Here is a 20,948-nt window from a genome sequence, read left to right on the forward strand (position 1 = left end):
ATACACCTATTCTCGGTTGTCAACCAATATAGCTAATACTCCAATCATCTGACCCAATACCTCTCCTTAAGAGACTAAGGCTTGACTCATTATCCTCTGTTGCAGCGTGGTCATTTGACATCATATTTGATCTCGTAACTTTCCTTGGAACTGCTCTATTTATTCTAATCTCTTATCCATCGAGAGTGGAAGAGAAATGTAAATGGGTGATCTTGGTATTACCGTTATGTAACCTTTCAAAAATTAATCTGATGATTTTTTTTACAATAGAAATGTATGAAAATTAAAATAAAGGCAATGCATGCAAAAGAAATGTGTCAATCTAGAGTAACCATCTTAAAACGATTTTCACCGAACACAAATGGTCTTAGTACATCAAATAGCCAAACTACAAATAATAAATGGCCTTGGCTCCTAGCTTTTCTATCTCGTTCAGGAGCCAGGTTATCTTCTAAGCATGATCTGGTGATGAGACATCAATCTGCTTCAAATCTCTTGCAAAGACATCTAACTCGACCAACTTGTGAGCCACATTGCTTTCTTGAGTAATCTCCTCATTCATCGCATCATCTTATTTCCCCAACTTATATTTTAACTCTTGATGTTGTAGGCGATATTGACCATTTTCTTTCTCAAAAGACTCGGTACGGTTATAGAGTTCTCGTGCAAAGTTCTTACAGTCAACAATCAGCTCGGTCAATGTTTTATTTTCAGCTTTACTAGCTTCTAGCTTGGTTTCTAAGTCGAATAAAGCGGTTGTCCATAATTCATTCTTCTTTTGCCAAAGCCCCAAATTTCGCCAGGCTTCCCCCACGTTCGCCTTCTGCAATCTGCAGATCTCGAGAGTACTTCTTAGCTCGTCCTTCGTGCATTTTGCAATTCCTTTTCCATCGTTCAACATCTTTCTTCAATTTAGAGGCCTCTTTTGCCCATTCATCTAGGGTATTGCCCAAACACATATTTTGGAAGGCTTGATTAATTCTGTGAAAATTATCTTTCATGGCTTTTAATTCTCTGTTTAGAATGTCCTTTTCATTTTGCAATTAAAGTATTTGGGCTTCATATTTCAAAAAATGCTCTTCATTTTGGTTATTCTCACTGATGCTTTTGTCCTTGGACTCTATTGGCTTCACTTCAACCAGATGTTTGGTTATTGAACCAGGATGACCTTCCTTCTCGAATTCCAGTATTTTATGTTCTATTAGGCAATAAACTCGACGTTTAAAGGTAATACATGTATCAATATAATATCTTTGAGCTCCTGCGTGATATTCACAATTGGCATTGGCATTGTACCACTCTGGATATGGAGGTTGTGGAGGCTTCATATACTGCGGGGTTACTTCTTGTGATTCTAGCAACTTACTGTACAAATCTCTATATGGGATAAGAACGAGGTTAAAGGCAGGTTCACTCCCTCCTACATGTCGGTCATTCATTAGGCGCGTCTCCCATTTGAAGTGATTATGTATTTTTTATTCCTCGATCTTTCCTTAAAATTTTACAGTTGTCATTGTTTCTTTTGTACCTCCTAATAACTTGTTGATACGGGCAATGATTGCACGAGACTCCATAAGTTTACTTGGGTCACTTTGTTCCCAAGTAGCCTCTTGTGTTACAGTTTTATTTTTTTCGAGTTCTTCATCTTTTTGCATAGAAACCTCTTTTCCTTTGGCCAACACAGTTATTCTATCCATCATCGTATACATTTGTTCCTTCATTTGTTGCAGTTCTCTTTGTTCTTCATCAGACATGTGACCCTCAGATGTACCACTCTCTGCTTTTACTAGAACTTCTTTTCGATGCCATTTCCTATTTGTATCGCGACCTACCTGATCATGAAACCACTTGTCCATTATGAAAACCTTTTAATTGGTGACCACTCATAATCAACACATTTTTGCGTATATGACTATATGGTGCCAGAAAAAGACATAAAAAAAAGTTAGGACATATAGCAACAAATTAGGTGTAAAGGTAAATGCAAATGCGAAAATGCAAATGCATATGCAAAAATGTTGATTCCATCGATGGATATCGTTGAACAATTTTCACAGTGATAAAAGCTTTCACATTACAAGACCGTCTACTTTACATACATGTATTCGCTTAGATGGTTGAATTTGAAGTTGATCACTGCTTCATCTTGGATCTTCGTCCTTGAAAATGATGCCCCTCAAGCGCTTTGTAACCTAACTCTGTTAATGCCCCGGCAGTGTTAAAGTTAGTATGTCGCTTCTTGAAGGCTAGTGATGAAATGATCATAGATGAGAATCTATTTTTGGGTTATTTCTTGGATCAAAGGATCAGCTTTCCAATCTCAAATGTTGCACGATCTTCGAACAAGTTTCATTCTGGTATTCTTAACTTCTCTTATCCCTCGGCGCATGTTTGTGTATGCGACTGCTTTATTGAAATTTTTTTATCTCTTTTTGTGCAAAATTTCCACTTGAGTATCCCCTTTGCGAATCGACACTTTTGCATTATGTTATGTTGATGCAATGCAATGCAGATGAAGATGAAAAATGATACAAATAAAAGAAATAAGGTAGTACACACAAATAAAAGAAAAGAAATTAGTTAGTACATGTAAGATAATCAATACAGATAAAAATGTTATTCAAATATGAATAAAACACCTACCCAGTCATGATATCTACCTGACATGCTTAAATTAAATAACATTCCTACCCGGGCCTGCTTTCTACCCACAATAATTTTTTTTTAAAAATAATCCTAACTGCATGGTATCTAGTTCACATAATTTATTCGAAAAGAAAAAAATATATATTCTCTGAATTTAAAGTAAAAAGAAAAGGTTCAGAAACATTCATCCTTTCTGTACACTTAATTTGGGTACCTACTGACGAACAGAGGTTCAGTATGTCTATACCTAGGGTGACCGTTCTACAGTTCACTATATGCATGGTTTCAGCTCTATGAGGAAAAAGGTACTCGAATTGTCCTTGATGTTGGTGCCCTTTGGGCGAGCCAAACCCTCAATCCTCACATATTATAGGCTTAAGCGGATCGAGTTCAATTCGAGGGGGCACATTTCCCTATGCCTGACACGGAGAATAAATTCTCACGAAAACATAGGGCATATGAACTTCGAAAGCTACTTGCTAGGTCTAACTCAGAGAATAAATTCTCACGAAGATGTCGCTTTCACCCCCACTTAAAAGGAATAGCTCGAGTATAGAGCTTATGTTATGAAATGTAAGTGTTATGTGTGAGGAGAAATTATCAAACCTTTGACAGACAATCACAAAAAACGAACTAAAGCAAATCCAAGACTTTAATATCTGAAATCAATCGAATGCACACATTAGTATACAAAGATATTAAATAACAATTGAAAGGAATCAAAGGAATCATAAATTAAATATAACTGAATTCTCAATTTCTAACTATAGAGACAATATATAATCGATTTAAGGCTTGACCCTCTAAGTCCCCAGCGGAGTCGCCAAACTGTCGTAACCGATTTCCGGCGATGCGACCAGTCTCGACTTATTTTGTGAAAACCCGATTTTGTAAAAGAAATGTTTCAGAGTCGCAATCGGCCTTTTGAGTTAGATAGGTCGAATACCCAGAAATTTTCTTTTAAAAGAGTTTTTTTTATTTTAAGGAAAATGTCACTTTAAAAGATTTATCGATCTATGCGTAACCAGAAATTAATTTGTAGTAGTAAGAAAGGGTTCGGGGGTCGGTTACGTGTGGGGAAGAATAAGCACCCTCACAACGCCCAAAATTGGTACCTATTGATTATACATTGTCTCTAAATAGTAGAAATCTAAGAATTTGAATATATATTTAAATTATGATTCCATTATTCCGAGTTCAACCATACAATTTTATAGAACAAAAATTCTAAGGAAAAATAGAAAATATTCTCATATTTCCAATTGAAGAGAAAAGACTCTCTAAAATAATTTAGGATGAATATTCCTCTTTACAACTGAAATAAAAGAAATATAATAATTTTTCCTAAGAATTTAATATTAAAATATTTTTTATATAATACTATAATATATAATAATACAAGCAAAATGAATATCTAAAAACATACTTTAATGGTATAAACAAACAATATACATATGAATTTATTCATTACATGGTGACAAAAATAAATGCATAGTAACCTTAGTATCCTAAACATTAATAAACAAATATCATGGCATGAGAAAAGAAAAATAACAAAATAGAAGCACCAGAATCATAATAAAACCATAGATACAAGACTAAAACGGGAAAACATAAATATCAATAGCTAATTTTGAAAGAAAAAAACATTCAGCAAAGGACTAAATTAACATAATACAAAACCAAGAACCCAATTCACAAACCGTATAAAATAAAAAGAAATGTTGACCAAACTGTAATATATAAATAAAACAGTAGCTAAACTCAAATGAACAAAATAATAAAAATGGTGATCAAAATAAAATGACAGAAAACAAATGAGCCAAAATTGAAACAAATAAAAAGATTAATTGGTGATCATTCTGTAAAAATGCGCTTAAATTTAGGGGGTTTAATTAGTAAATAGTCCATTAAGTAATAACACATGTACAAAAACGGTAAATGACATGAATGATCCCTCTCTTGGGACTGGAATACAAAACACAGAACAAATACGGGGGACCTAAAGCATGAATAAACCATTATAAACCCTATATATCACACTTTCATTTCTTTTTTATTTTATTTTAAACCTAAATACTAAAAAAACTTAAACTCTCCTCTCAACTCTTCCTCTCCCTCGGGCGAGAACCCTCAGTGCCGCTGCAACCCCATCGCTCCGGCCACCACACATGGTGGTCGAAGCCCTAAAATTGACTTGAAAATCCTCCTTGTCTTCCGATCTACACCCCTAGCACTAAACCTCGTACCAAAAACCCAAAAAAACCTTAGATATGCTTGAAAAAAAGCCCAACCTTTCGAAAAAGTCGTGCTCCGACGAGACACCTCTTTTTTTCAGGTAACTGCTAGACTCCTCTCTATCTACTTATTTTCGTTATTTGCTGGTTAGTTGGTTGATTAGAACGAAATAAGCTTGTTTATATTTTATTTGTTATTTCGAACACATATTAGCGTTACCATACTTAAAAAAATAAAAAAACATATTATATATATTTGAACATGTATGAGTTTTTTAGAAAAATTATCAGTAAAAGAAAACAATATATAATATATGTTATATTCGAAAAAATAGTATATAATATATCTTATATTTGAAATAAAAAGTAAATAAAATACATTCGAACAATAAAAGATAGTGAGTAATAGGTAACCTTCGAAATCTTATTCCTTGAAGATGAGTTCACAGTGTGTTGTTTTCCAGGATTTTTCCCATCCCCTGTTACAGATTGTTTGTTTGGGTTAAATACCCAGTTACAATAGAATAAAAAAAAACCTCCACTTTTTTGTGTTATGTCTTTCCATGTGAGTGAGGCGTTGGTGACCGTGTTGGAGCAGCAATGTATGGGCGTGGAGCTCACTTGGAATCTGTGAGGTATGGGTTGTTGGGGAGCCGAGCTGCACGTGGGATATAGGGTTAGTGGGTGTTGTGCATTGGTGTGCAACAACAAGGTTGGAAATGGTGAAGGTATGGGCATCTTGGTTGGAAATGGGCGTGAAATAAAATAAAATGGTGCTCACAGCTTTCAAAATGATCCAGCCTGCGCCAACCAACGTTGTAATTTTGGAGGTACCAAAGCCTTAAATATAATAAAGCTTTGAATTTTGAGACCACGAAATGAAAGATAGGGGTATAATAATGTTGAAGTGGTTGAATTATGGGAGTCTGGCTCAGTAGTGAAAACTACTCACTTAGTGGACCGAAGGAGAAACAATAGGCCAAAGACCATGTGCGTGCTAAGTCCTAACATCATTTAGTGGACCACTTTGATGACAAAAAAAATGGTACACTTGATACGCCAATAACAACCTCTAATGTGATTGAAAAATCAAAAGTTAGTTAGGTGCATGAACTTTATTTTATGATTTTTTTGGGATAAAATATTGGTGCTTACAATATGTCTGATAATACATTTCATATAGCACCGTCAACAATATTTTACATATGTAGAGTTTTAACCATATAATCATAGGCCACCAACGGAATTAAATTTTCATTGGATCCACATCCTTGTTTCTATCAATTACATATAAACAGTGGCAGAATTTGATGATAGAATTTGGGGGGGGGGGCAACTTAAAATTTTGAAAAAAAATTAAAGGTTTAAATAAAATTTTTAAATTTTTTGAATGGTTTAGTTTATATTTTCCCCCTAAAATTTTAGGGTCTAAGTAATTTTTTTTAATTTAAAGAGGTTTAATGAGAACTTTTAAAAATTATGGGAGATGGTTTAATTAAGAACATTGAAAAAATTAAAGTTTAATCTAAATTTTTAAAAATTTAGAGGAGGCTAAATTAAAGTTTTTAAAAATTTTAAGATACTAAATTATAATTTTTAAATTTTGAAGGGCCATAGCCCTACTAATCTCTCTTGCGTTCAGGCACTATATATAAAGTTAAATATTATTCTAATTAAGGGTGTGCAAAATAATATCATCCAATTGATCCGATCCGATCCTAAAATTTAGATATACAATCTATTTTTAATTTTAAACTAATACGAATCGAATATTCAAAATAAATTTCGGATATTCAAATCGGATAAGGATAGTTCAAATGTTGATTTAGGATTATCCGAAAATTCGGGGGAAAAATAAGCCTTTAAGTGTGCGTTTGGTTCACGAAATATAAGATTACCAGTGGGAATAAAAGATTATCATGGAATAGGATTACTTGGAATGTTGTATTTTGTGTTTGGTTGGTTTAGCAGGAATGTAAGATTAGTTTGGTTAAAGGAATAAAATATTATTGAAATGTATATTTGACCAAATTGTTCTTATTATATATATATTTTTTAACAAGTTGGAAAATAATAATATATTTTCTTTAAAAAATTAAATTTATACAATTTTTTTACAAAATTAAAAATATAAAAAGGTTTAATGAAAGGGTAAAATTTTATTTTAATCTCTGAACTTCATATAAAATTTTAATTATAGATTTTTTTTGTAAATCTAAAATAGTTTAAGGATAAATTTGTAATTTAACATTCGTATAATTTTTATTATTCAATGACAGAATAAGAATATTTTTGAAAGAAATTTTTTTAAGGGCATTTTAATCCAAAACGCCGGTAATCCAACAATACCTAAGGAAATGGAGGTAATGACATTCCCGGTAATATACCCAAAAAAATCCACTATTGGTAATGTAAGATTACCGAGAATGACATTTCCGGCCAATCAAACGGGAGAATGTGAATTTTATTCTCATGGTAATCTCGCATTCCTCCAACCAAACACACCCTAAAATATATTACAAACAGTGTTTCTAGTCCAATAGCTAATTAATCCAATAACCAGCCGGCTAGTTCTATTAACAAAACTATCTTAACCCATTATTTTAATTTCCCAAAAGTCCCAAATCAATTGCTCCAGTTCCACGACAGGGAGGGATACTCATCTCCCCCAAAACCCTATGCCATATGTGTTTCAATCCGAGGTAAGTTTAGATGATTTGTGATTTTAGGCTGGCTTTATGCCTTTTTTTTTTGCCTTTACCTTCCAAGCCCTAAAAGAATATATAAAGCAGGGAAAAAGAAGAGAAAACATTATTGAGAAACATTTTGTGAAGAGTTTTTACTTCTGTTCTTCATAGTTTGTGGAAATGACAATTACTACTTGCTTTTATCGTTTTCGAATTTATCAGACATCATTAGCAATTTGAAAGTTCTAATAATAATCCAATATTCGGTGCCTTTGATAGAATTTTCTTGTAGTTACTGCTTTAAACTTTTCGATCAATTTTACATATATAATAAAAATATAAAATATATTGTATAAAGTTGCATAATGTTAAATTTAAATCTTAAATTTTTGTTAAATTAAACTTTATATTTAGATTCGGATATTAGTGTATCCAATCTAAAAATTCGAATATTCAAACATAAGAATATCCCTTTTTTTGGAATAAGATACGGTCCACGATTTTAATAATTTAAATTTTTGGATATTTAAATTTTTGGAGCGGATAATATCCAATATAAAAAAATGCACACTCCAGTTTTAATGGTCCGTAATGATCTTGTTGTAATGATATTGTTGGATACAAAAAGCAATAGATGTATTTTGAATTGTTTTACATTCTCATGGAACAGCCATATTAGAATCTGAGTTACATTTCCACTATTTGCTTATTTCTTTGTAAAACAAAGATTCACTTTTTGGGGTAGTTTTGTTATATGACAGTCGTTATCGAAAATATTAATTTTTTTTTAATATTTTTAGTATAATGTTATCTAAAATGTTATTTTTTTTATCGGAATGTTAATTTCATTACTTAAAATGAATATTTTTGATATTAATATTTTCAATAAAAAAATAACATTTTAGATAACGCTTTACCGAAAATATTAAAAAAGTATTAACATTTTCGATAATATTTTTTCTTAATCTTATATTAGGTTGTCTTTCCTTAAACATCCTCACTTTTCATTTTTCAGTGACTTCTTCAAGAACCAAAAACCAAATAATATAATAATAAACATATTTTTTTTTATAATATCACAATTACCTTTTCGATCTACATCAATGAGTCAGAAAGCGGATGTACGCCTATATTAACGTGGTACGTGATCTTTCTAAAATTCAAAATTTTTTAATTATTGATTTATTTTATTGATTGTAATTACCTATAATTTTATTTGTACCCACTTATATAAAAAATTGTGTGATTAATATATATATATACATATTCATCCTTAAAAATATTTATGTATCTACCACTACAATAAATTCTACAACGCCTTCAAAAAAGCCCTTGTACCTCTATTCTCTATTGATATTGATGTGAATAAAAGGATTTAATATTAAAACGAATGGAAGCTCAAAGTTGATGTCTCGATGTTTCAACGACAACATCAACTTTGACGGTTTTTACACAATTTAAAATAATAATAAAAACACTTTTGGGTGTTACCCGGAGAGAAAATATGAAAAAGTTGAAAAAAGATATTTCCTTAAATTGTGTAAATAAATGGAGCCTGAACTGCTGGGGAAAAATCCTGAATCGTGATGGGTAAAATATCAAGTACTTGAAATGCAATTATACCACCGATTGAACCCTAGTGAATGACGTCATCAGCAATTGAAAATGAAAATTTAACTTTCATCATTGCCAGAAACAAAGTTGCTAAACATTACTATTCTTTTTTTTCTTTTCAGTCTCTCTTTCAAGTTAAAGCTTCTTTTTTTTTCCTGGTTTTTTTTGCGGGAGAAAACTCGTGTGATGAAGGAGCGATGGATCTGTTGAGTCAGCTGGAAACCATTTTGGAATCTGATCCTCTCATGTGAGTTACTATATTTTGTTTGAAAAATTACATCTTTTTCTAATGAACATATACAGATTTATCATGTTAATTTCTGGATTATATCACTATTTTCATTTTTTTGAATTTGATTTATTTAGAATAATCATTTGTACATTTTCTTAGGATTTTCATTTGTTGAGGCTTTTGGATCATTTCTTTTAATGGAAAGCAATACATTATGCATCTGTTGAAACATATTATTTTTAAGTTAATATTGTCTGTTCTTGAATTCAGTGATGAAGTAGGGCTTATTCACTCATCTCAGTTTGTCACTCTCAACAAAGAGGTTGGTGAATTCGGTAACTCGTCCGTGGATGATGCTTTCAGACCAACAGATACAAAATTTTGGAATAGAGATCATAAGTTGGGGATTTCAACTGAAGTTGTTCTTCCTTTGTGTAAAGCTGCAAAAAGCGCATTCATGGATGCGATGAAGCAATATAAGATGCTTAGCAACTTATCAGATGATAAGCATGAGGATGAGAACATCGTTTATGGCTCTTCATCGTCTTGCCAATATTTCGAACACGAAGTCATGAAGCACAGCAGAGCACTTTTATTGTTAAGCTGTGATTTTGGCACTGCATGGAATGCCAGGTTTTCGTAATTCGGATTTATACCTGTCTTTACTTCTTCCATTAACTTGCAATTTGGATGCAAAAATTGATTACTGGGAAGACGTTGGGAATTGTTATTCATTTTCTGTTTCTTGTATGGCATTGTGAATTGTTTCGTTTGTGATCTTATTGATCCCTATTTGCTTGTAGTTTCACTGTTGATAAATGATTGATATGTCTTGGAAACAGTGTTTTATAACCTAGGGCATGCCGCATCGTTCTTGTTTATCCTGCTGTTGAATTTCAATTCTTTGTTCGTGGGCTAGTTTATTGGTTCTTCAAGTCTCGGTTTAAGCTTAATCTTACCAAGATTCAGGCATAAACTTTGAGAATGACAAATTGAGCTTTGAGATTGTCTTTGGATGAGCATATGCTGAAAGTTTTGAAGTTCCTTATGCTTACTGTTATGGTATAACATTTTAGTTTTATCTTTGATTTATGGTTTTATTTTATCGTGATTGTAGTTTTCGTGTTATGCCATTAGGAAGCTACTTGTGTTGAAGAAGCCGCAGCTGTCAGTGTTTACAGATGAACTTCTTTTGTCCGCTCTTGTTCTCTCTTATTCACCTAAAAGCGAACAAGCTTGGAGCCATAGGCGATGGGTGATCAAGATGATTGCTGAGAAATATCTGAATCTTCAACAAATTGTAGCAAAAGAATCCGGGCTCGTCGAAAAAATAGCTGAGGTTTAATTAGCTTTCTCGAAGTAGATCCTTGATTTCTTTCTTTTTTTCTATCTCAAGAAGTGGTTTACCTGAAAGTTTGACTGCACTAAGCTGTTTGTTTTCCCATGTGGGTCTTAAGTTGATAGCTCATAAATATTCCTATAACTTTGTCGTACTCTTTTCCCTCTTTCATGTAAACCCAGTCTTTATTATTAAGATTTTGGAGTCTTTCTTTTTCTAGTGGACGAAGTCTCATGCTAAAGAAATTATTTGTTTTTATTCATCGACCATCAATGGTTGGACAATGCTTGTGGGTAGAGCCAGACTTGATGCAATTCACATTCTTCAAAATGCAGAGATCAAAAATGAACTATCGAGCCTGGAATCATCGCTGCTGGTTAGTTTCCTATATGACAAGAGAACAGGTTAGATACTTGGATTATACGGAGAAGTGAATAATCAATAGCTGTAGTAACACTGATTTTTCATAGAAGATACAGTATGTGTCTGAATCAAGTTTGATTTTTGGTGTTTAGATGCTCACTGTTGTTACCGATGTAATTGTATAATTTCAGATGCTTCACGAGTTAAAGAGATCCAAAGATTGGGCTGGATTACATGTTGCCGATAATTCATGCTTTCACTATCGTAGAGTAAGTTTCTATTCTTCAATTTAAACATGATTGAACTTCAAAGAATAAAGGGAAAATATAATTTTTTTACCTGGAGGAACTCTGAAATCATCATTAGTTTAATCCCATAAATTCGAGTAATACATTTTTTGCATTCAACTTTGTGTAACTCGATTTGCAGCGGCTAATACTCAGGATTTTAGAGAATAAGCCGAACAAACAAGGTGACAACTTTTCTTATGATGTGGAAAACTATCAAGTCATGAAGGTAATTCTATGGCAGACTCATGCAATATGCACTAGTGATTCTTGCTACTACTTGCTTATTTGACCCTTTTGAAAATTTGTACCGGGCAGGAGGAACTCGAGTTGAATGAAGTTTTAATAAAGCGGTACATTGGGAGAGAGGTACGAAGCTCATCTAGTCTCTTTCCTTCGAATAAAAGAAAACAGTGAAGTGAGTTTGTGCAGTTCTTTGTAATTGCAAATACAGCCTATCTGTGGCAGATGACACCATGGCCTAGTGTTATTTGCGTAGCATCCGATTTCGGTATTCTTTCAATCCACTTTTATCTTTCACAGGCTCTCTGGCTTCATCGTCGTTACCTGTCCCTATGTTGGATACGGCATTTGACAACCATGTGTGGTATTTCATACCATTCTGAGCAGAAAACCAACATGGATAATGAAATCAATATATTTTTTGATAAAGAATTTTGTCTCCTGGATTCCTGCTTGATGATTCAAGATACAGAATTCGAGGATTTCGAAGCACAAGCGATGTGCTCGGCAATTTACTTTGTGTGGCTGATAAAGGTAACACGTTCTTTTAGCTTAAATCATAGTTGAAACTGGTTTTTTTGGGGGGCAAGCTACTAATTGTCTGCATACAACATATCAGAAAATTCCTCAATTTAGGAAGGTCGAAATGCACGAGAAGCTAAAAGTAGGAAACTTGAAGAACATACTACATAAGACATGTTCTGAAAGATCTTTCCTTCGGGATCTTTTGGAAGAGAGGTAATCGGGTGTGATTATCACCTGTACCTGAGTGCTCTTCGTCTACGAAAGGCACTTGCCTTCGCCCTGTGCCTTGCGTCTTCGTCCTGCGCCTTGTGCCTAGGCTTCAGGGACCTTTTGCACCTTGGTCTGCGTTACGCCTTGTAAAACTAAGGTTACAGGTACATGTTCAACACGTACATACAAAATTTGTTTGAGATCTTTTATATATTTAGAGAACCATACCTCCATACTCATCTTCAAATACATATCGGACACAAGTGTTGAACATGATTAAGCCTTATCGACGATGAAGAGTCGGCATAACATAAATCTCTGTGCGACTACTTATTTGGAATCAACTTACATCCTCTAGTTACATGTGAAACAAAATTTGTGATGAATTCAAATTCGACAAGTATTGCTGCAATCATGAGTGATCCCAATGGGAATTGGGAAGGATTTACATGGAATCAACGTGTTGGTACAAGCACGCGTCAGACGAGTGGTCGAGGCCTTAGCTTGAAGTAAATAATGTTTTTTCAGAGTCGTCAAGCATCGGATTATTTTTTGTGTTCTAATGTAGCACTCGTAAATTCGACGTTAAGTAATGATAGGATGTTATAATTATTATTTATTTTAATTTTAAAGTTTAATTTTAAAAAATGTTTAAATTATATTTCTTTTTTCATTTAGGTGTTTAAATTTTTTTGGGGGTCAATATAGGTATTTAATGTTATCATTTTAAGTGTTTCAGCCATAACAGATGTTAAAAAAATCGTTAACTGACGCTTATAATATTTATATTTTTTGAAATTTTTATTTTTTCAAAAAAAATTAAACTATTACTGAAAAATCATTTTTTTTTAAAAAAAATTAAATACTCCAATTCCTCCCTCTTCGCCGTTCATGCGTGAACGTCCAGGAATTGCATCTCTTTTAATTGCCGCTGCAAACAAATTAATTAAAAAAAAAACTCTTAAGCAAGACAATTTAACTCGAAATCTGACTCAAATTGGTTTTTAGATTGGAGTTATGCCCCCCTTAGATACCAAAATCACAAGCCTAACAAAGCAGATATAAAAGTGTCATGTAACAGGCCCAAACATAAGAAAACAAATATAAATTAATTAATAAATTAATTAGTTTATTATAAATATCATTAAATATAATAAAATTATAATTTACCATCTCTTAATAGGGTAAAGTACACGTTTAGTACCTAAATTATATGTTTTGTTTCGTTTTAGTACCCAATCTTCCATTTGTTTCAAAATTATACTTAAACGTTTACTTTTTATTTCATTTTAGTATTCATCTGTTAAAAACTTAACAGAAGTGTTGCTAGTGTTATTTTTACGGATAAATTATATCATTTATCACTTAACTATATTTTCTCTCCTATTTTGGTCACTAAAATTAAAAAAATTCAATTTAACTACTTAACTTTTAAATTATTCATGTTTTAATCACTCTAATTTATTTTATCAATAATTTTGTGACATGGAATTTATTAATATTATTTTATTAATATATAATTAAAATAAAAAATAAATTTGAAAGTTAGAGTGATTAAATTATGAGTAATTTGAAAGTTAAGGAATTAAATAAAAAAATTAAACTTTGATGACCAAACTAAGAGTGAGAAGATATTTGAGTGATTAATGATGTAATATACTTATAAAAAGTGTCATGTTATGCTAAGTTTTTAACAGTAAGGTATCAAAACGAAATAAAAAGTAAACGTTAGGTATTATTTTAAAATAAATAAAAGTTTAGGTACCAAAACGAAATAAAACTGATAGTTTAGATATTACACTTGTAGTTTACCTCTTTTAATATTCTGATTATAATTTTTAAGTGTTACCCAAACGTCTCTAATTTCTTAACTAATCTCCTCTTGAATGGCGTTGATCTCTCTCTTTCAAATTGAGAAAAATATATTTCACTTTCTTTCGTTCTCTCCTCGTAATCTCTCTTGCTATCGTCAAAGATAAGAAACGATTTTTTTATAGCTCTTTCGCTCATTCTATGAAGATATAGAGTTGCGTTTTTAATTTTTAAAAGCAGGTTTTAAATTTCATCTGTGCGGGAGCTGCATTTGGTCTTGCGGAGAAAAGGAAATGGGGACTGTTGTTGTTGGAGATATTGCGTGTTTGGACGCGGAGTTATTGCAGCTCCAGGAGATGTCTCCATTAGCTCTCAAATCCAATCCTGAATTCAGCCAAATGCTTTTCGAACAATGGCTTTCTCTTCCTGTTGCTAATAAGCTGGTACACTTCGTCCCCCCCCCCTGCACTTTTCTTTTAGTTTCGATGCCGAACGGAGTTTTATTTGAATTATTTTGTATTGATTACTCCAAATGAAAATAATTGATCGTTGTTAAGATAAAATTATTCTAATCAATTCATTTCGCTCTTATTTGACGATAAAAATTAGTGATTTTAAGAAAAGTAGTTTGATTTGTATGATAATTAAAGTATACCTGATGCCGATTCATTTAGATTTTATTATTCAGTCCATTATGTGTGTGTCATATACATATGTGAAATCCATATTTCAAGAAGAAATTAAGGTATTTTAATGGATTTGAAAGGAATATTGTGGACCTGCGATTGTTCTTTCTGTAGAAGTCTTGGTTTATTGTCCAACATTGGTCAAGTTTAGAGTTTCCCGTGCGAATTGATTTTAAGTCAGCTTAGTGGTCTTAACAATAACCCGGAATCATGATAAAATCTACATTGCTTTGTATTTAAACATGGAATATTCCCCCTCCCCCGTCAAGTGTCTTTGAAGAACAGGATATGGAATTCATATATTTGTTAAAAATATTCATCAAAGCCTATGACTGGATGTGCACCAATGTTTAATTTTTGTTTCTGTGCTAGGTAACGTTATTGGTTAATGATGAAAAGGCGGGTAATCCCTTGAATGTTCCTGGAAATACTTCATCTGGAAGTACTGCCTCAGGCAATTCTTTACCTTCTATGTTTCCTGCTGGTAGTGGTCCTCCCCTTTCACCAACAAGTACATCTGGTTCCCCCCGAACACTAAAACAAAGGGCTGGTCCTTCAAACTTGGGTTCTCCACTGAATGTAGTTAGCAAGCCTGTGAAAGAATTAATACCACAGGTTAGGATCCTGTTTAATTGATATGTTAGGTTTCTTTCTCAACCGTTGACCTTGGCTGTGTTTTATCTTCTGTATTTGCCTTTCTATTCGGAAGTTGGTGATAACTTGTTGTTTTGATAATTGAAAATGCCTCCAGTTTTATTTTGAAAAAGGTCGTCCACCTCCAAAGGAACTAAAGGAACAATGCTTGTCTCAAATCAGTCAGTTTTTCTCTGGCCACCCAGATGGACTACAACTGTCTGGTAATATACATGTACGCATTGTTGTAACAGACATTTCTGGAATTCATCTGATATTCTTGTTTACCTTATATTTATACATATCAGAGTTCAAACTATTGACCAAGGGAATCTGCAAGCTGCCAACATTTTTCTCCACATCACTTTTCAGAAAAATTGATGTTAATAGCACTGGTTTGGTTACAAGGTATATTTTCTTGTTCATGGAAATGGAGCTATTATGTTGCTACCCAAGATCTATCATATCTTTTGTAACTGCTAGGATGTTTCTTTGAAAATCATGAGAATTCATATTTTGATTCTTTTCTGTTGTGAGGTGCTCTTCATGATGGGTCTTGTTGGAGAATTATGTGTTTTAAATTTAAATTGCTACTGATGGAGTAATGATGATAAGCAGATGAAAATGTTTCTTCTAAGATTCTTAACATTTTAATATTTCTCCTTGTATTTGCATTGCAGCTGTGATATCATTTTCATCTTTTTATGTTGTAGCTTTCATTTAAGTTTGCCTCATTTGCTTGCAGAGATGCATTTATTGATTATTGGGTCAATGGCAACATGTTGCCGATGGACATGGCAACACAAATATATACAATATTGAAGCAACCAGATCTCAATTACCCATTCAGGTCTTTAATCATTTTTGAGAGCTTAAATCAACTGTAATATTGATTACTAGTCTAATAACCGTTCATGTTTAGGCTTAATTTCTTCTATTCTTTCCAATCTGACAGGACGATTTCAAACCTATTCTCCGAGAACTACTGGAAACTCATCCAGGGTTGGAATTCTTAAAGAGAACACCTGAGTTTCAGGAAAGATATGGTTGGTTTTCATCTGTTTGATACCTTTCGCAGTTTTGCACTTCAAATGGACATTTAAGATGTGAGATTTTTTCTCTTTTCAAATCTCACCTGTCCTTATACAATATCTAAGGCATTTGGACACTGATATTGATTTGTTTCTTGAATGTTCATTTAATGCTGGAACCAGTAAGTTATGAACAAAAAGATCCTAAAATGCATCTATTTTCATGTAAATTTCCATGATTGCAGTGCACCCTGTTTCTTTGATGAAGTGGTTCTGTCCCTAATGTGTTTGGCAATGTAGCATATTAACAAGGCAGGAATGCAAGCTAATTCTTTGATGAGTTGAGGTCGAAATTTGCACATCCACTCAGACAGAACGAAAGGTGCAAGGAAAACAGGGTTCATGTTTTTGTTTATTTTGTTGGTTGTCTTTGCTAAGAACGGTTTGCAGTATAGCTTTCACATAAGTATCCGGTTTCAATGGCTTAGCTTTCATATTTTTAAAATGCTTATTTTAGGATGATGAATTCACACAGGAATTCTTTTTAACAAGCCTACTTTTTAGTTTAATGTAAAGTAATCTTATATTCTTCTAATTATATTAGAATGAGTAATTTGTTGACAATTTGATGAGCATAGAGACGTTGCTTTAGGAACATTTTGTGTTATTGAAAATGTAACTAAAATATCTGATTAATTCATGCATTACAGCTTATTCTATATTTGGCTCAACATGTCAGGGGCCTTTTCCCACTCTATATGGTGTTTATTACTGTACAGGCAATTAACACAACTACCATGTGTTTTCATAATTGTTTGGAATGCCATTGATTTCTACCTGAGGTTGCTTGTTTGACATTAGTTTTGTTGCACGTGGCCAGCTGAAACTGTGATATACCGAATATTTTACTACATAAATAGATCCGGGAATGGTCGCCTCACTCTTAGAGAGTTGAAACATGGAAACTTGATTGATGCCATGCTACATGCTGATGAGGAAGATGACATTAATAAAGTTTTGAGGTATATACTTGGCTTGAATCTACTTGAATGCATGGAGTAGGAAACTGATCTTATTTGTTTCCAAATACCACAAAATCCAGAATAAGTTTGCATCCTTAATACATTCTGGTAGATACCTTTTATTATTATTACCATTATTAATGTTATTTTTATCACATTTAAACCTATTCCCCCTTCTTTTGGGAAAAAATATACAGGTACTTTTCTTATGAACATTTTTATGTAATATACTGCAAATTTTGGGAGCTGGATACAGATCATGATTTTTGATTGACAAGGAGAACCTTATCAGATATGGTAACCATTTGCTTACCTACCGGGTTGTAGATAGGATATTTTCTCAGGTTTGTCCAAGTCGGATGATATTTTTATTCTTTGGTCTGAATCACATTTTACATGCAGAAAGAAGATTTCATTTAATTGCATATTATCTATTCAACTACAGTCTTCTATCACGTTCTTCTGTTTCTTCAATTGATTGATTTAATTTCAGATTTTGAACTTTTACTCATGTTATGCTTTCATATCATCTTAGATTCCAAGAAAGTTTACCTGTAAGGTTGAAGGAAAGATGGGGTATGAAGATTTTGTTTACTTTATCCTGGCAGAAGAGGACAAGTCATCTGAGCCTAGTCTTGAGTATTGGTATATTTTGTGATCTTTCTCTGTAGACTCAAGGGTATTGCTGGGGACTTTGTGAACTGATTGTCAATTTCAAAGCTCGCTCTCACTGTATTGAAGTAAATACATCTTCCATCTCTTTTTTGAAAACACTTAATTGAAAATGTCCCTAAAAAATATTTGTAAACAGCTTTTGTTCTTACTTACCAAAATATTCAGAAAGATTTGTCAGAAACTATAGACTAGGGAATTAGTCTTGATCAAACAAATTTAACAAAGAAAATAAATGATGTAACTGATTCATATGCAGTTCTATGAATATTTTCATTAATATTTTAGGAATAGCACTGTTGTTTGAGGAGGTGGAGCTTTCAAATGATCTCATTAAGATTGGATTTCTGCATGTGTTTAAAAAAAATATTGGCTAGTTTTTCCCAATGTTACTATATTCTAAGTTTCATTTTCATGCTTTTGTTTTCTCTTATTGGAATACTTTCACATAGTTTAGCTGGGTGGGGAGACATACCATGACTAGCCAGTAATTGGGTTTTTTTTTGTAGGCTGAAGTGTTTAGATTTGGATGGCAATGGAGTTATAATGCGTAACGAAATGCAATTTTTTTACGAGGAGCAGTTGCATCGAATGGAATGCATGGCGCAAGAGCCTGTGCTCTTTGAGGACATCTTGTGTCAAATAATTGACATGATTAAACCGGAGGTTTGCCATTTTATCATTATTCATTTTCTGTGTCTTTCCTGGTTTAGTATTGTGCATATCTGAGTGTGTTTCTGGAAATGGATGATGCCTTTCTCTGCTATGCTCTGTTTGTAACTTTAAACATGAAAGATTTATGCTCGTATAAAAATACAGTTGTCTGAAAGGCAGGTTTCTGGCAAATGTTGAGTTCTTATCATTACATCTTCATTTCGAAGCAGGTTATTCATGGCTGATTTACAATTAGATCATTTAATGGTATTTAAGGCTATGAGAAAATTATACCGTGAACTGCTTTTTGCTATATACTTTGGCCCTTCAGGAACTGAATTTCTATTCAATATTCTCATTCATACACGCTGCTAATGAAGATAGATTGTTTTACACGTTTGACTACTGAATTTTCTTGTTTGCAGGATGAAAATGTTATAACCCTAAATCTCTCGTGATCATGACAGAAAACTGTATCACATCCTGTGACCTAAAAGGTTCTAAACTTTCGGGAAGTGTTTTCAATATCCTTTTCAATCTCAACAAATTCATAGCCTTTGAATCTCGCGATCCATTCCTCATTCGTCAGGTAAATCAATGTGACACTTCAGTTCTTATTGACTTGTGAGTATTGCCTTTAAAAAGGATTTGTATTTGTATACAATGACGGATTCAAGATTTTATGTTAAGAACAAAAATATATTATCAATAGAAAATACAAAGAAAATACCTAATTAGAATTTAGAATTTTCAGGGGACCGCCCCACCAGCCTCCGTTGATCATCCCTGTTTGTATACCATCGCATATTTTAACAAGCTTTGTTTATATTGGAATGAACAGGAGCGAGAGAATCCTACATTGACGGAGTGGGGCCGTTTTGCACATAGAGAATACATTCGGCTTTCAATGGAAGATGTCGAAGATGCCTCCAATGGAACTGCAGATGTTTGGGATGAATCACTTGAGGCTCCCTTCTAAGTTCGAATGGTAAGTATGGATTGCATGCGTATCTTACTTGGACTTGGGTGTTAATGTTGGGTTTTTCTCATGATTTTTCTTGTCTGAACAGGTGCTCAGAGAAGAGCTTAACTTATATAGAATTGTTTTTCTCAACAGAGAGAATGTAGAATTGAATGGGTGATGAAGATACATGAGAATTAATTGGAGGAAAATTTTGAGCTAGGTGTTGAGCGGTGTACAATTTTCAGGCGTTCATGTGCATGATTTGACAAAAACACGATGGATCATGCAGTTGGAGACCCAGCTTTTTCTAACCAATTCTCACACTGGATGAATTTGTGTTGGTACGTGATAACTGAAATCCAGGTTTGAATAAGTTCATCACATTTTAATACCCTTTGACTTCTTCATTTCTAATATGCGATCCAAAGTCTATTCCTTCTGTTTTTTTTCTCTCTCCATGGAGTCCTGGTTGCTTCATTTAATAATTTCAATTTTTTTTACTATTTTCTTTATATTTTAAAATGGAAATGTGTTTTTGCCTATCTTAGGGTGTGTTTTGTTTACGGAATGTAAGATTACCAGTGAGAATAAAAGATTACTAGGGAATAGGATTACTGAGAATGTTGTATTTTGTATTTGGTTGGTTTAGTAGGAATGTAAGATTATCGTATTTGATTAAAGGAATAAAAGATTATTGGAATGTATTTGGTTGGTTTAGTAGGAATGTAAGATTATCGTGTTTGGTTAAAGAAATAAAAAATTATTGGAATGTATATTTTACCAAATTGTCCTTATTATATATTTATTTTTTTAACATGTTAAATTCTATTATAATATTACTATAATTAATTTATATATTTTCTTTAAAATATTTTAATTCATAAAATTTATATAATTTTTTTACAAAATTGAATAGATAAATAGGTTTAATGTAAGGGTAAAATTTTATTTTAACCCCTGAATTTCATATAAAATTCTAATTATGAATTTTTTTGTAAATCTAAAATAGTTTAAGTATAAATTTGTAATTTAATCTTCGTAGAATTTTTATTATTTAACGACAGAAGAAAGATAATTTTTGGGGGGGGGAT

General features: G+C 32.7%; 1 protein-coding gene and 1 pseudogene across 2 annotated transcripts; both read left to right on the plus strand.

Annotated features, from left to right (window-relative positions):
- Positions 1–9,307: 9,307 nt before the first annotated feature.
- LOC120150336 (protein prenyltransferase alpha subunit repeat-containing protein 1-B-like) lies at positions 9,308–12,782 on the plus strand. Of its 2 annotated transcripts, XM_039163029.1 has the most exons (9): positions 9,308–9,431; positions 9,687–10,049; positions 10,554–10,755; positions 11,091–11,159; positions 11,310–11,387; positions 11,548–11,634; positions 11,724–11,774; positions 11,949–12,182; positions 12,268–12,782. In XM_039163029.1, exons 1-9 carry the CDS (start codon positions 9,382–9,384, stop codon positions 12,388–12,390), a joined length of 1,257 nt encoding a protein of 418 aa, XP_039018960.1. In that variant the 5' UTR covers positions 9,308–9,381; the 3' UTR covers positions 12,391–12,782. The 2 variants fall into 2 exon arrangements, with proteins under 2 accessions (XP_039018960.1, XP_039018961.1); XM_039163030.1 differs by lacking the exon at positions 12,268–12,782 and having other exon boundaries at positions 11,724–11,851; positions 11,911–12,033.
- Positions 12,783–14,398: 1,616 nt separating this feature from the next.
- On the plus strand, positions 14,399–20,232 carry LOC120150384 (annotated as a pseudogene).
- The last annotated feature ends 716 nt before the right edge of the window (positions 20,233–20,948 follow it).

This window comes from Hibiscus syriacus, unplaced genomic scaffold (genome assembly GCF_006381635.1).
Source record: "Hibiscus syriacus cultivar Baekdansim isolate YM2019G1 unplaced genomic scaffold, ASM638163v2 tig00111022_pilon, whole genome shotgun sequence".
Lineage (NCBI taxonomy): Eukaryota > Viridiplantae > Streptophyta > Magnoliopsida > Malvales > Malvaceae > Hibiscus > Hibiscus syriacus.